Below are 16572 nucleotides of genomic sequence, written 5' to 3' on the forward strand. Positions count from 1 at the left end.
ATTCCTATCGCCGTGATATTTCTTGGATATTCTAAAATCATATGCACTCATTCACTCCTTGCGAAAGGAGGAGGTTCGACCTGATTGGGGTTCAATGCCTGCAGTTGTGGAAGGCGCCGTTACTCGCATGAGATGTGTCGGACGTTGGTTCGAATTCCTGTTTCCACCCACTAATGATCCTGTCAGCACCATCCAGTTCTGGTGGGTTTCACCATAGCAGAAAAAACTACGGCCCCAATAGAATGACGCGCCCTGGTGTAACGGAACCACTGGACGCTGAGCCCTGTTTATTCGCCATGTTCCAGCATGGCAACGCCTCACATAGCGATCTCACTGCTATAAGTATCGGAAGTCTCTGTTCAAAAGGATCACAGGTGACGCAGTTGTTTAAGGAGCCGCAACTTGCTGTGCAGAGTTGCTTCCCCTTAGCATGCCAGAAACCTTGCCCTTGGCATGCAGATTGTGGGTTCGAGACCCGGTTCGGCCCGATTAGCGCACAGATTGTATTGGGGAACGGAGGCCCGCTTTACAAAGCAGAATTAAGGTGGTCCATCTACATGAAACAGACACGCCTTGATATAACTAAAAAAACACAAGTGCTCTTTGAGTAACGACTGTTTTTACGCCAGTACTATGGAATCGTAGAAGGGACATTATCGTGTGATCGCATTGTCGCCCTTACAAAAGCAAGAAAAAAGTGTCAATATTAACCATACCATATTTTAAGATGTATTATGATAGTATTAGATAGGTAGGTAGGTAGGTAGGTAGGTAGGTATGGAGGTAGGGAGGTAGGTAGGTAGGTACTAGTAATCTGTTAAAAACTTTACGTTATCGAAACAGAACTAGACTGCTGCAGTCTTCAGGTCCAAAACACAACTATGATACCCGTATCAAATACATCACCATCGAATGACCATTTTTTGCTTGTTTCATTTGCAGCCACCATCAAACATGGGTGTATACGCGTAGTTTCCTTTGTCCGGCATTTTACACGAAATTGCAAACACTGATCGGTAATTCTAGCTCCTGACATTTTGGAATCATGTATCCTGATTATTCCGCCAGCAGTATGAAGCTACATACTAAAATACATGTTGGCATCATCTGTTGTCTGTTGTGTGATGGTTAGGTTTCGTTAAATCTTGAGCACAAATGGGTGGTAGTTCACGCGACATTGTATGGCAGTCTGTTCTATCATATTGGAATATATTCGATACTTTTTTTCGATAACTGCGATTATTCCTTCACACACTCGTGCCTGCACACACGCAGGCACGCACTCGCACTCGCACACGCACACACATACACACAGTGCTTGACTATGTACGCGTTCAAAGAATGAGCAGAATTATTCGAACCAGATACTTTTATACCAAATGTAACAATGCTGGCACCTCATAAAAGAGGTGATAGTAATAAGTTAACATAAATTGTAAATGTGCGTATATCTCATGATATTCAAACTATTTTTCATAATTCCATGATGACTAGTGGAAAGAGTCTGACAAAAAAACAATTACTCATAATTACCATAAATTTCCTTCATAGACCTGAGTGAGCTGGTTTTAACGCAGCTTTTAACAGTATTCCAGTCATATCACGGCGGGTCAGGTTAATGTGGGAGGAAAGCCCCAAGTGATGCAGGTCTCAGACGTGTACCACTTTTATTAGACAATTTATTGCATCGTACAGTTGCTGAACCAGTCCCTCCTTCGGCAGAGGATATCCGTAGTTTCTCGAAATTAAAATTAAATTTGACCAAAGAATATTGAATATTGTGAATACACAATACCATTTAGAAAGTGGTCAAATTTAACAAATGGTATATTTGGGATGATTTCTTAGTAAAGCACAGATTCTTGTACTTTGGGGGGGGGGGGGGGGGGGGATATTTTCTTCTTGTCATAGATTCTCACCACTTCGTGTTGTCATGGAATTAGGAAACATACGTGGACTTTGAACGAATTGTATTGTTGTAAATTTCGAAACCTGTAGACCGCCTCCGTGGTCTAGTGGTAGAGCGTCCCCCCGGAGAGCGGAAGGTCCGGGGTTCGATCCCCGGCCGCGTCATACCAAAAGACGTTAATAGATGGTACTTGTTGTTACCCTGTCTGGCGCTCGGCATTAAGGGGCTAAAACAAGGACTGGTCGGCTCGGAGTCAGTATACTGTGTCTGAGTGGGGCATTCATGTTTAACTACGACATGGTATCTCAGTGGGCTAGCACTATAAATCGGCATCAGTCCGGACTAGCACAAGCAGCCACACACACACACACACACACACACACGGGCATGCACGTCGCTTTATAAGTGCAATGGTCTTGGACGCGACGTTAAACCCCATTTCACCTCACCTCACCTCACCTCACCTCACCTCACCTGTAAATTCAACATACTGTAAGTGTATATACTAATTGAAGATCGCTAATGTTTCAAATACTTTTCATTATCAGAAAGGGTCACCAGTTGTCCAGTGGTTTTAGGTTGCATACGGTGCTGCGATGCGCCCTTGGCTGGCGACAATATTAGCCGTGGAACATTCGTATAGTTTTAGACAAACACGTGTGCTGTTGACAAACTCTTTTATTTTCGTTGCCAATTGTGATAAAAGGACTTTTTAAGAACACCTGCAGGCACGCATTTCTGCGTCAAAGATTGGTGGCCCCGTTCCGAAATCGTGGCACTCGCCAGTGTAGACCAGTCGCTGATTAACGCACACCACGTAGTAGGGGGAGTTGAGGCGATATTCGTAGACGTTGAGGCCGTCGGAGAGGTTCCTGCAGCTGGGGTTGTAAACGTGACACGGTGCCCCACAGTACCTTCCCCCAAAACACGGGAACTCATACTCGCCTGCAAACAGACATAATGGCAGTTGTATACAAACACGTGACGGTATTTATACACTGTGATTGGCTGACAGAGCGAATACTGCAAAACGATTGGCCTATCTCCGCGAAAAAGGATTCGTATTACCTTTAATGTACCCTTATAATGTTAAATGAAACAATCGCACACAACAATGACTACAAACTGAACCATTCGTCATTGCTCGCGTATTTCCGTAACTATCGATGACCGCTATGAGTCGAAACGGCGTAGCCCATCAGAATGCTGTGATAAATATTCCGATTATCGAAATGGTAATGTTACTTTTAACCTTGTAGCGCCTCCCAGGCAGATTGGGTTGTATACACCCCAGGGAGCTGAGAATGAAAATCGAGTGCACACGGATCCATTGACCGGGGTAATAATGAAGCCTTTGAGTATGCTTAAGGGTGTGGCGCATTATAAACATGAACATCATCATCATCATCATCGTCATCGTCATCATCATCATCATCATTAATTATGGAAATATGTTAAAATTTAATAATAAAATTGGGAATAAAATTGGTAAGATCCAAACGTATATTTCGTGTTGCATAAACTAAAGTTGATTCATTCACGACCATGCTCTTGGTTTCTGTCGAGAAGAGGGGACGCCAAGAATACTTACATATCCCCAGGGGCTCTGTTCTGTTACCGCACTGGACCATGCTGTAGTGCTCACACCTCTGTGTTTCAGTGTTGTACAACTGCGGGTTGGTACATTCCTGTAGGTTCTGCTCCCAGGAGGGTTTTGCGGCCGGCGCGCTACAGTCGTAGTACTGGGCACACTTAGTTGGGTGGGGGATCAGTGTCTCCGTTGTCGTCATGCAAATGGGGTTCACGTCGCTTGTGGGTGCATTCAATGCCGATGCTGGAATCAGCGTGAAGTGACAGGTTAAATACTAGTTTGTGAGTGAGGACTCTGAAGTCAACTCAACTCCTTTTTACGAGTCGCCAAACACACACACACACACACACACACACACACACACACACACACACACACACACACACACAGCACACACACACAGCACAACAAACAGCACAACACACACGCATCACGTAGCACAACAAACATAGTACAATACACAACAATTACACACTCATCACATAGCACAACACAACAACACACATCACATAGCACAACACAACAACACACACATCACACAGCACATCAAACATAGCAACAGAACAACAAACACAGCACAACATCAACACACACACACATCACCTAGCACGACAAACATAGCACAAAACAACAACACAACAAATACAGCATAAACAAGAGAAGCCTGCTCACATGATTCTAGGGCGGTCATCACCACCAGCAGCAGGCACAACACCTGACACTCACACATCATGGAGCTAAAAATAAAAAAATATAAAAATATAACAGTTACTGTGTTTGACTACAATGTATGTGTGAGCTACAGCACTGCATCTTCCCGAGGCAAGGGAGTTAAATGACTTTCAAAGTCCAGTTTCCACCCTTGCCGAACTAGGCTGGCATTACTGGGCTCGATCGTTGCGCCACCAGTGGCTATTACCAATTATGTCCCTTCTAAGCCTCTCCTATGGACCAATCAGATTCCACCTCTCGTATCACTTGCGTTGCTTCACACAAAATGGTGGCGCCCAGTCAGGACGATCTGATCGATAATCAAGATCTATGTTGTGATAAAACGGGTCTTACATCGCGAAATGCATCAAATCACGTGAGCACCTTGATTAAAAACATGAAAGGATTTGGAAAATATCTGCTGACAACGAATTGGCGATGCACATGCTTTGCAAACCCTGCAATCGATCGAAATCTGCACGACAGTTTACGAACCGTATTTTGATTTCGTATTCATAGACTCGTTAGTCCAGACAAAACGTAACTCAATAATACCAGCCTAGTTCGGCAAGGGTGGAAACTTGACTTTTATAGTCAGTTAACTCCTTTGCCTCGGGAAGATGCAGCGCTGTGGTATTTCCCTCATACTCTCCAGCAGTAAGTTAGTAAGTCCTATTCATCATGTCCTAATGTCCCAGCTTATGGGTCAGATACTTCATATTCGGCCACACTTGGTTATATTGGGTCAGTGATGTTTGTTTGTTTGTTGTTTAACGCCGCACTCAACAATATTCCAGCTATATGACGGCGGTCTGTAAATAATCGAGTCTGGAATGTACAGGACAGTCAAGTGATTGACATTGTGAACAATTGGGATCGATGACATGCATCAACCAAGTCAGCGAACCTGACCAACCGATCCCGTTAGTCGCCTCTTACGACAAAGGATAGTCGCCTTTCACGGCAAGCATGGGTTGCTGAAGACCTATTCTACCCCGGATCTTCACGGGCCGCGTCTCTATGAAGTTTCTGACAACCACAGTGTTGGCACACTTCACAGCGGCTGAACCCCTTATCGGTGGCTTCGCTCAGTGAGTGAGTGAGTAAGTGAGTTTGGTTTAACGCCGCTTGCATGGGCGAGCATGGGTTGCTGAAGACCTATTCTACCCCGGATCTTCACGGGCCCTTGGGTCAGTGAAGAAACAGCCGTCTACCGTCCTGCCCATAAGCTCTACAGACAGTGGTCATCTTGGCACAGCATGCATACATCTTTTAACTGAAGTTAACACGGCGAGTAACAAAGTATTTATTAAATATAATTACACTAGCATGCTTTATGTAACTAATATTCCGCTTATAGTTAGATTTATAAAGGTATCATAAGATTACTCCGCACTACAAAATAAACAATTCATACGGCTAAAATGAATAAGTTTTTTTATCTGACATCGAGACGTCACTTCAAATCCTGCACATCAATCACAAAACCAAATCAAATTTCACGCGTCATATGAAGTATACTCTGTGGACGTTTTTCGTTCGCATTATAGAGACGAATTCAATATGTGCCCAATATTCTTGGTAGGAAATAAATAAATAGAATTCGTCCCAATGTTTTTTTTCCATTAAAATACATAAAAATCATTTTCTATTTGTATTCAGCGTGATATATAAAATAAATATGAACTTACCTTGACAGGGCTATGACTGATACAGAGCCGCGGCTTGTGGTAGTTATGAGATACGCGTCACACTTCTTAAACGTAGTACAGACAGTTCCTTTAACTGATAACCGTTATCAGAGTGGGTAGAATATGGAATGACTAGTGCACATGAACTCTTCTATTCTTAAGGTGTTGTGAAGTGTTATTTGTCAGACTTGATATATACGGGGATGTAAATGTCATAAATGAATCTTGAGAACTGATTAGTTCACGTCATCTTGATAAAATACTGTGTATCCCGCCAGTGAGGGAAATAAATCTATGAGTGGGGCAATACATTTCTTATTCCCCGCCACGAAGAAAACAGGCTGAACTTGCATTTTTCAATGGGACAATATATCTATACGTTTCTAACGAGTCATTAAAAGTCACGTTTTACAACATTGACATTGTTCGACTTAATACTTCAGGAGAAAAATTATGACTTGAAGCAGAAACTATTGTGACTTTGAACGATTTTTACGTTTGTCAAATTCGAAACCTCCAACTTGAACATACAGTAAGTGTATCAACTAATTGAAGATAACTAATGTTTCAAATATACTGAGTAAAATTAAAAACTTCACATTTTTAAAAGTAATCCCATCTATGATAGACAACGGACACATGTATCAGAGAAGGTAATTTTTAATCATTAATGTCCAAAGAAGGATTTAATTAACGGTGGAAATAATAATTTGTTCCAAGCACCTACGGTATTCGGTAATAACATCAACAGTTTAAATCATAAGTCCCAAGCACGAGAATCTGATGGCACACACGTGTATGGCCACCATGTGCGTTGACAACTGCCACACAACACCTCCGTATGGACCTTGTGATGCTTGTGAACACATGATTGGGAAGACGACGCCATTGCTGCTGCAAAATGGTGCCAAGATCTTGCAAACTCTTTGGTTGGTTCTGGTTAGTGCGCAGACTTCTGCCAAGAGCATCCCAGACTTGTCCGATGGGATTGAGGTCGGGAGACCTTGAGGGCCAGTCCATGACGTTGACTCCCGCATTCTGAAGGAAATTCCTTGTCAAAATTGCTGTGTGGTGTCTGGCATTGTCGTGTTGGAAGATCAAAGATTAAATATAATTACACTAGCATGCTTTATGTAACTAATATTCCGCTTATAGTTAGATTTATAAAGGTATCATAAGATTACTCCGCACTACAAAATAAACAATTCATACGGCTAAAATGAATAAGTTTTTTTATCTGACATCGAGACGTCACTTCAAATCCTGCACTTCAATCACAAAACCAAATCAAATTTCACGCGTCATATGAAGTATACTCTGAGGACGTTTTTCGTTCGCATTATAGAGACGAATTCAATATGTGCCCAATATTCTTGGTAGGAAATAAATAAATAGAATTCGTCCCAATGTTTTTTTTTCCATTAAAATACATAAAAATCATTTTCTATTTGTATTCAGCGTGATATATAAAATAAATATGAACTTACCTTGACAGGGCTATGACTGATACAGAGCCGCGGCTTGTGGTAGTTATGAGGGCGATCAGCGGTGGTACCCGTTTGCTGTAGACGCGTCTGTAACTCATAAACAGTCCGTCGACTACAATCCATCGTCCTTGCGACTTCAGCTACGGACGTTCCCGTCTGCAACATGCCGATGGCACGTTCACGTTGCACATTTGAAAGGTGTGGCATGACAAATGGCCTTAAAGACTTTTGTTTTCTTGTGTTTTTCTTCTTCTTTTTTAATGACTGCTAACAAGAATGGCTGAAAACACGTGCGGTATTATGGCCACGTGACCAGTTGCACGTGAAAAAACACTTTTGCCACTATAGTGCTGTGCACATGATTTTGATCGATTCACCTGCACAAAAACGGGTGTTATCTGAAGACATTGCGTGGCCATTACTGTTTAAATACACAATAAGGGCCCACAATGATAACTAGTCAAAATGTTAAAATTTTAGGATTGTGAAGTTTTTAATTTGGTTCAGTATACTTTTCATAACGAAAAAGGGTAGCTGGTTGTTCAGTGGTTAGAGGTGGCACAATTCGCTGTGCTGAGACACGGCGTTGGCTGACGACATTCTTAGCACTGAAACACAAGCACAAGTATACACAAACACGTTTTGTTGACAAACTCTTTAATTGTCAGTGCTCATTGTGACAACGGATTTTTTACGAACACCTACAGGCACGCAATTTTGAGTCAAAGATATTTGGCCCCGTTCCGTAATTGTGGCACACACCAGTGTAGACCAGTCGCTGATTAACGCACACCACATAGTGGGGGGAGTTGAGGCGATATTCGTAGACGTTGAGGCCGTCGGAGAGGTTCCTGCAGGTGGGGCTGTAAACGTGACACGGTGGCCCACAGTACCTTCCCCCAAAACACGCATGCTTGGCATACTCGCCTGCAAACAGACATGATACTGTTGTACACAAACAGGTGGCACTACCATGCACTGTGATTGTCTGAAAGAGCGAATACTGTAATACGATTGGCCTATCTCTTCGAAAAGTGTTTGCATTATCCTTTATCAAAGACCCGTGAAGATCCGGGGTAGAATAGGTCTTCAGCAACCCATGCTTGCCGTAAAAGGCGGCTATGCTTGTCGTAAAAGGCGACTAACGGGATCGGTTGGTCAGGCTCGCTGACTTGGTTGATGCAGGTCATCGATCCCAATTGCGTGGATCGATGCTAATGATATCAAACACTGGATTGTCTGGTCCAGACTCGATTATTTACAGACCGCAGTCATATAGCTGGAATATTGCTGAGTGCGGCGTTTAACAACAAACCAAACCAAACCAAACCTTTATCAAAACTAGTACTGTTATATAAATCAATCACACACAACAATTACTGCAAACTGAAGGGTTACCCCACTATCGATGGCCTCCGGGGGTGGAAGAGGCACAGGACCATCTGAGTGCGCGTACTTTGATAAATATTATTTTTATTGATTATGGCAATATTTATTTATTTTAATAAAAATGGGAATCTGTAGAGCGTTATGCTCACATCCCAATGTATGTGAATAACAAATTAATTGTTACAAAAACTGAGACCATGCTTTTAAGGAATACTCACATTTCCCCAGATGCTCTATTGCATTCCTGTGAAATAAATGCTTTCAGACATTTGCGGCAAATTGGCCAGTTACCGTAGTTTATTAATGTTAAAGGTATATATGTCCATGCTCTTTGTTTCTATCGAGAAGAGGGAAGCCATATGAAATGTTTTAAGCAGTCGATGGACTGTGTCACACTGGATAATAAACGATTGAAGACCTAGTAGCTTGTACCGTGCTTAATTTTATACCCGCGCTTCCATGACCTAAGGGGCATAACTCTCGTGCCTCATTACACCAAGCATACCGCTAAAATACATATCGCACTGTGTTATACTCATGTGCTAACATGTGAACACGACACCTCGTCACACCTGGGTACTTACACATCCCCAGGGGCTCTGTTCTCTTGCCACACTTGACCATGCTGTAGTGCTCACATCTCTGTGTTTCAGGGTTGTACAACTGCGGGAAGGGACATTCCTGTAAGTGCGGCCCCAAGATGTAGCGGTTTATTTTCAGGCCGGGCGCGCTACAGTTGTAGTACTGGGCACACTTAGTCGGGTGGGCAATCAGCGTTGCCGACGTCGTCGAGCAGACGTCGCTTGTAGCAGCACCTTGAACAAAGAAGCTAGTGGGTGAATGAATATTCCTCTCCACCCTAACCCTTCTCAACATCGATCAAAACTCACCACCGTACCCCCCTCTCCAACCTTCACCTTCTTACAGCAACGGTAAACCACAGCAAAAAAAAGTAGGTTTCCGTTTTCCGAAAACCCACTTTGGATCCGGCCTGGTTACCTTCGGAACCATAAAAAAATGTCAAACTTTTGGGGGGTGCATTGTTTTCAATTATGTGTGAAACACATACAAAAGGTTTGAAGATTACAATAAACTTAAACACTGCTGAAGGTTGCCGGAAAGTTTCCATATGCACACTTTATTCATGTGAACGCTTCCTTCTAAACCCCTCTCTCCACCCTACCATTTCTCAACATTGATCCAACGCATCTCACGGCATCCCTCTCCCTATACCTACCCTCTTACCTCCGCCGACCAACGCTCACCACCACACCCCTGTCCCCACCCTACCCCTTCTCAACGTCGATCAAGGCTCTCCCTCCGATTCCCTCCATCCACCCTTAATCTTCTCAACAAAAATCAACGATCACCAACGAATCTCTCTCTACACTCCCCTTTCTCAACAACAACCCAACGCACACCATCACACCCCTCTCTCTCCACCCTCCCCCTTCTTACAACAATCAACGCTCACCACCGCACGCTCCTCTCTACCCTCCCCCTTCTTAGAACAATCAAGGTTCACCGGCATCAACCTCTCTCCACCCTCCCCATTCTCACAACAGTCAATGCTCACCACTGACCCCCTCTCTCCACCCTCCCCTTTCCAACAACAATCAACGCTCACCACCACCACCCTCTCTCCACCCCCCACCCCCTTCTCACAACCATCAACGCTTACCACCGCACAACCTTCTCCACCACCCCCCTTCTTACAACAACGGAGGCTCACCACCGCACACTCCTCTCCATCCTTTCCCCTTCTAACAACAATCAACACTCACGAGCACCATCCTCTCTCCACCCTTCCAACAACGATCAACGCTCACCAACACATGCGTCTCTCCACCCTCCCCTTTTTACAACAATCAACGCTCACCACCACACAACCCTCTCCACCCCCCACCCTTCTAACAACGATCAACGCTCACCACCACACAACCCCTCCATCCCCAACCCTCCCCCTTCTAACAACAATCAACGCTCACCAACACACACCTCTCACCACCCTCCCCCTTCTAACAACAATCAACGCTCACCAACACACACCTCTCACCACCCTCCAGCCTTTTAATAACGAACAGCGATCACCACCAAACGCGTCTCTCCACCCTCCCCCTTCTTACAACAATCAACGCTCACCACCGCACAACCCTCTCCGCCCTCCCCCCTTCTAACAACAATCAACGTTCACCAACACACACCTCTCTCCAACCTCCCCCTTCTTACAACAATCAACGCTCACCAACACACCTCTCTCCACACTCCACCCTTCTAACAACAATCAACGCTCACCAACACACACCTCTCTCCACCCTCCCCCTTCTAACAACAATCAACGCTCACCACCGCACAACCCTCTCCACCCTCCCCCCTTCTAACAACCATCAACGCTCACCACCACACAACCCCTCCACCCTTCTAACAACAATCAACGCTCACCAACACACACCTCTCACCACCCTCCCCCTTCTTACAACAATCAACGCTCACCAACGCACAACCCTCTCCACCCTCCCCCCTTCTAACAAAAATCAACGCTCACCAACACACACCTCTCTCCACCCTCCCCCTTTTTACAACAATCAACGCTCACCACCAAACAACCCTCTCCACCCTCCCCCTTCTTACAACAATCAACGCTCACCACCGCACACCCCTCTCCACCCTCCCCCCTTCTAACAACAATCAACGCTCACCAGCACCATTCTCTCTCCAACCTAGCCCTCCTAACAACAATCAACGCTCACCACCGCACAACCCTCTCCACCCTCCCCTTTCTAACAACAATCAACGCTCACCACCGCAAACCCCTCTCCACCCACCCCCATTCTTACAACAATCAACGCTCACCACCAAACAACCCTCTCCACTCTCCCCATTCTTACAACAATCAACACTCACCACCGCCAACCCCTCTCCACCCTCCCCCTTCTTACAACAATCAACGCTCACCACCGCACACCCCTCTCCACCCTCCACCCTTCTCAAAACAATCAACGCTCACCACTACACACCTCTCTCAATCCTCCCCCTTCTTACAACAATCAACGCTCACCACTACACACCTCTCTCCACCCACCCCATTCTCACAACAACAATCAACGCTCACCACTACACCCCTCTCTCAAACCACGATCAATGCTCACCACCACATGCACACGCGTCTCTCCACTCTCCCCCTTCTAACAACAATCAACGCTCACCACCAAACAACCCTCTCCACTCTCCCCCTTCTAACAGCAATCAACGCTCACCAACACACATCCATCTCCACCCTCCCCCTTCTAACAACAATCAACGCTCACCTACACACACCTCTCTCTATCCTCCCCCTTCTCACAACAATCAATGCTCACCACCGCGCACCTCTCTCTATTCTCCCCCTTCTCACAACAATCAATGCTCACCACCGCGCACCTCTCTCTATTCTCCCCCTTCTCACAACAATCAAAGCTCACCATCGCGCACCTCTCTCCACCCTCCCCCTTCTCACAACAATCAAAGCTCACCACCGCGCACCTCTCTCTATCCTCCCCCTTCTCACAACAATCAATGCTCACCACCGCGCACCTCTCTCTATTCTCCCCCTTCTCACAACAATCAAAGCTCACCACCGCGCACCTCTCTCCACCCTCCCCCTTCTCACAACAATCAAAGCTCACCACCGCGCACCTCTCTCTATCCTCCCCCTTCTCACAACAATCAATGCTCACCACCGCGCACCTCTCTCTATCCTCCCCCTTCTCACAACAATCAAAGCTCACCACCGCGCACCTCTCTCTATCCTCCCCCTTCTCACAACAATCAAAGCTCACCACCGCGCACCTCTCTCTATCCTCCCCCTTCTCACAACAATCAAAGCTCACCACCGCGCACCTCTCTCTATCCTCCCACTTCTCACAACAATCAATGCTCACCACCGCGCACCTCTCTCCACCCTCCCCCTTCTCACAACAATCAATGCTCACCACCGCGCACCTCTCTCTATTCTCCCCCTTCTCACAACAATCAAAGCTCACCACCGCGCACCTCTCTCTATTCTCCCCCTTCTCACAACAATCAAAGCTCACCACCGCGCACCTCTCTCTATCCTCCCCCTTCCAACAACAATCAATGCTCATCACCGCGCACCTCTCTCTATCCTCCCCCTTCTCACAACAATTAATGCTCACCACCGCACCCCTGTCTCTATCCAGCCCCCCCCGCCCCCCCCCCCCCCCCCCCCCCCCCCCCATCCAACAACAATCAATGCTTACCACCATCCCCTTCTCACAACAACAATCAAAGCTCACCGCCACACACCTCTCTCCGCCCACCCCCTTCTCACAACAACAATCAAAGCTCACCACCTCACACCTCTCTCCGCCCACCCCCTTCTCACAACAACAATCAAAGCTCACCACCTCACACCTCTCTCCGCCCACCCCCTTCTCACAACAACAATCAAAGCTCACCACCTCACACCTCTCTCCACCCACCCCCTTCTCACAACAACAATCAATCCTCACCACCGCACACCTCTCTCTGCTCACCCCCTTCTCACAACAACAATCAAAGCTCACCACCACACACCTCTCTCCACCCACCACCCTCTCACAATAACAATCAAAGCTCAACACCATACCCCTCTCTCCACCCACCCACCCCCACACCCCCCACACCCCCCTTCACCAAACCCACCACCCAACGAGAGATGTGGTAATTAACAACTTACATATTTCCACGGCCATCAACATCAGTACAAGAACACGAAGCATCGTGACCCGGGACATCAAGTGACTATAGATGTTCAACTGTTGACTGAAAGTACGAACAAGTCTGTGTAGAGCAGAGTTCAGTTTCAACGCTTCACACAAATGTTATGTTATTTTATGGTAACAATCGCTTAAATTCACGCAGGTCATTTAAACGTTCGGGAACACTATATCATTAAGTCTGAAAACAGATAACATGTTTCTGACATCTACCAATCAATCAATCAGTTAATCAATTTAGCTCGTACGAGGACTTAAGCCCATGTACAAAGTGAAATAAACATTAACTGTAAATGGACCGGTCCAACATGCTGAGCATCTTGGCCCCGTTCCACAAAGCGATCTTAGCGCTAAGATGATCGTAACTCCCATACTTCAACATAGACTTACGACAATCATAGCACAAAGATCGCTTTGTGGAACGGGACCTTGTTTCTCATATATTGGTGGGAGGTGAGGTGAATTGGGGTTAACCGACTTAAGGAACCTGCTGGATAATTGTGGTTTTGGTTACATTTTTAAATTATTGCTTCTCCAAGGTTGTTTATAAATGCTATAACACAAAGATTAAAAGATTTATATTTTCAGTCATGGAATGCAACTCTAACACGTTCACCAACTGTTATATAGCAGTTTCAAGTCATATATCATTGCAGAGCAATACCCTTTTCAGTGTATGTCTTAGAAAATTTAGTGTAGCACTTGCAAGATTCCGATGTTCATCACACAATCTTTTAATTGAAAAAGGTAGATATCAAAATATTCCGAGAGAAAATAGACTCTGTCCACTATGTGACCTGGGATTAATTGAGGACGAGAATCGCTTTTTACTAGTATGCCAGCATTATGATGAACTAAGAAAAGTATATTTACCAAAATATTTTCATGTAAACCATTTTACATTTAAGTTTAAACTATTACTGACCACAAGCAACATTGAAACCATAAGAAATCTTTCTATGTACATATATCATGCTTTTATACAAAGAAAATCAAGTTTGGAAATTATATGATTGTACCAATTGCTCCTGTAATCATGATTGTACTATAGGCCTGTGGCCTCCTCAGTACGTTGAATAAAGAAATTGAATTGGGGTTTAACGTCGCGTCCAAGATTATTGCACTTATATAGCGACGTGCATATACGTGTGTGTGTTTGTGTGGCTGCTTTTACTGGTCCGGACTGATGCCGATTTATAGTGCTAGCTCACTGAGATACCATGCCGCAGTTTAACATGAATACCACACTCAGACACAGTATACTTACTCCGAGCCGACCAGACCTTGCTTTAGGGTAACAACAAGTAACAACAAGTACCATCTTTTAACGTCTTTTGGTATGACGCGGCCGGGAATCGAACCCCGAACATTCTGCTCTCCGGGGGGACGCTCTACCACTAGACCACGGAGGCGGTATATATAGGTAGGAAGAAGGTGATGCTGATGCTGATCTCTTTGTCATCAACAATACAGATACTGGAGAATAAATGAATGAGTACTTACCGAACCAACGATGCAGCGGTAATGAAATGCAGGATTACTTCTACATCATATAACAACAGGATCTGACGCTCTTCTTCACACCTGTATCAAGTGTCAGCTTAGTGTTACTGACAGATTCGATAACTGATAAGGTGTTTCAGTCACAGAGTGTGTGGACACATCGATAGGGCAGCGGTGACGGGTATAAGTTACACCTTCGAATACCACTATGTACTTTGATATTTCGTGAAGCTAATATGAGGTGTTCCTCCATGTCGTTTTTATCGTGAGACGTAGTTATATTTAAGATTAATAAGTAAGAAATGAGTAGCATAAAACCATGCTTTATTTTAACCTTTCTTCGGCGTGACGTGGCCCAGTCGTCCAAGGCGCCGCAATTAGCTGTACAAAGTTCCATCCCTTGGGCACGCAAGAAATCTATGAGGAGTAATTCTACATCATATAACAACAGGACCTGACACTCTTCTTCACACCTGTATCAAGTGTCAGCTTAGAGTTACTAACAGATTCGATTGCTGATGAGGTGTTTCACAGTGTGTGGACACATTGATTGGGCAGCGGTGACGGGTATTAGTTTACATGTGTCCACACCTTCAAATACCACTATGTACTTTGATATTTCGTGAAGCTGATATGACGTGTGTTCCTCCATGTTGTTTTTATCATGAGACGTAGTTATATTTAAGATTGATAAGTAAGAAATGAGTAGCATAACACCATGCTTTATTTTAACCTTTCTTTGGGGTGACGCGCCGCTGTACAGAGTTGCGTCCCTTGGGCACGCCAGAAATCTATGATTGTAGGTTCGAATCCCGGTTCGCCCCGATTATGTTTCTAGGTTTGTCAGCACCATATCCGTGCTCGTGGCTTTCACCATAAGTGGCAATTGTCTGAGACCTGCATCACTTTGGGCTTTCCTCCCACATTTAGCTGACACGCCATGATATAATTGGAATACTGTTAATGGCGGCGTTATACCCAACTCACTGTTATTTAACCACTAGGCTACCTCTCCGCTGAGTGTCATAAGTAAATGCAAATTGTCCCGAGTCGAGTATATAACCATATGTAATAACAAGTAACAACGTGGTCGGCTTTGGGGCTGTAGATGACAAGCCCTGGCCGCTGCACACGATGTAGGTGGGGGCGCCTGGACGACCTACGTCAGCGTTAACGCCGTCACAGGAGGCCCAACAGCTGGGCCCTGACAGCTCCCCCTTATACTCACCTGAAAATGAATGCACCGGTACGTGAGTAATTAGGGGTGTACCGGGCCCTGCCCGATGTAAACTCGACGCCTGGACACTGCATCAGCGGATATTTACTCTTTAGAAAACGTACGCGATCATGAAACAAAAATGTTAATACCAAGTATTAGAACACAGATTAGTGTTGACGATAAACATTCTATGTATGGGCGTTTAACAGCGAAACACATCATATAGTCTGCACCTGCCGCACACAGTAGAGCCTCACACGTGCGTAGGTGTCAGTCCAGATTTTAACATTTTCAAGGAAGGTCGATTAATCTCTG

The 16572-nt window shown here is 45.1% G+C and overlaps 2 protein-coding genes across 3 annotated transcripts; both read right to left on the minus strand.

The window, feature by feature from the left end:
- Positions 1–2571: 2571 nt before the first annotated feature.
- On the minus strand, positions 2572–7461 carry LOC124146570. Its single transcript, XM_048401726.1, has 4 exons — positions 7390–7461; positions 4173–4237; positions 3501–3743; positions 2572–2854 (listed from the first exon to the last, which is right to left on the minus strand). The coding sequence occupies exons 2-4, from the start codon at positions 4231–4233 to the stop codon at positions 2622–2624; spliced, it is 537 nt and encodes a 178-aa protein (XP_048257683.1). The 5' UTR covers positions 4234–4237; positions 7390–7461; the 3' UTR covers positions 2572–2621.
- Positions 7462–8029: 568 nt separating this feature from the next.
- LOC124146559 lies at positions 8030–16364 on the minus strand. 2 transcript variants are annotated; one of them, XM_048401707.1, is made up of 4 exons: positions 16267–16364; positions 13496–13581; positions 9363–9593; positions 8030–8316 (listed from the first exon to the last, which is right to left on the minus strand). In XM_048401707.1, the coding sequence occupies exons 1-4, from the start codon at positions 16347–16349 to the stop codon at positions 8081–8083; spliced, it is 636 nt and encodes a 211-aa protein (XP_048257664.1). In that variant the 5' UTR covers positions 16350–16364; the 3' UTR covers positions 8030–8080. The 2 variants fall into 2 exon arrangements, with proteins under 2 accessions (XP_048257664.1, XP_048257665.1); XM_048401708.1 differs by lacking the exon at positions 16267–16364 and adding an exon at positions 15039–15159.
- Positions 16365–16572: the final 208 nt, after the last annotated feature.

The sequence above is a fragment of the Haliotis rufescens genome, unplaced genomic scaffold (assembly GCF_023055435.1).
Source record: "Haliotis rufescens isolate VD_foot unplaced genomic scaffold, xgHalRufe1.0.p SCAF_23, whole genome shotgun sequence".
NCBI classification, from domain to species: Eukaryota; Metazoa; Mollusca; class Gastropoda; order Lepetellida; family Haliotidae; genus Haliotis; species Haliotis rufescens.

Excerpts from the sequence above, each read along its gene's own strand:
- LOC124146570 (XM_048401726.1), bottom strand. The coding sequence starts at position 4,233 with ATGATGTGTGAGTGTCAGGTGTTGTGCCTGCTGCTGGTGGTGATGACC. Across the intron at positions 3,744-4,172 it reads GATGACCGCCCTAGAATCAT|CATCGGCATTGAATGCACCC; the intron begins GTGAGCAGGCTT and ends CGCTGATTCCAG. Across the intron at positions 2,855-3,500 it reads AACAGAGCCCCTGGGGATAT|GCGAGTATGAGTTCCCGTGT; the intron begins GTAAGTATTCTT and ends GTCTGTTTGCAG.
- LOC124146559 (XM_048401707.1), bottom strand. The coding sequence starts at position 16,349 with ATGCAGTGTCCAGGCGTCGAGTTTACATCGGGCAGGGCCCGGTACACC. Across the intron at positions 9,594-13,495 it reads GTTGATGGCCGTGGAAATAT|GTGCTGCTACAAGCGACGTC; the intron begins GTAAGTTGTTAA and ends TCTTTGTTCAAG. Across the intron at positions 8,317-9,362 it reads AACAGAGCCCCTGGGGATGT|GCGAGTATGCCAAGCATGCG; the intron begins GTAAGTACCCAG and ends GTCTGTTTGCAG.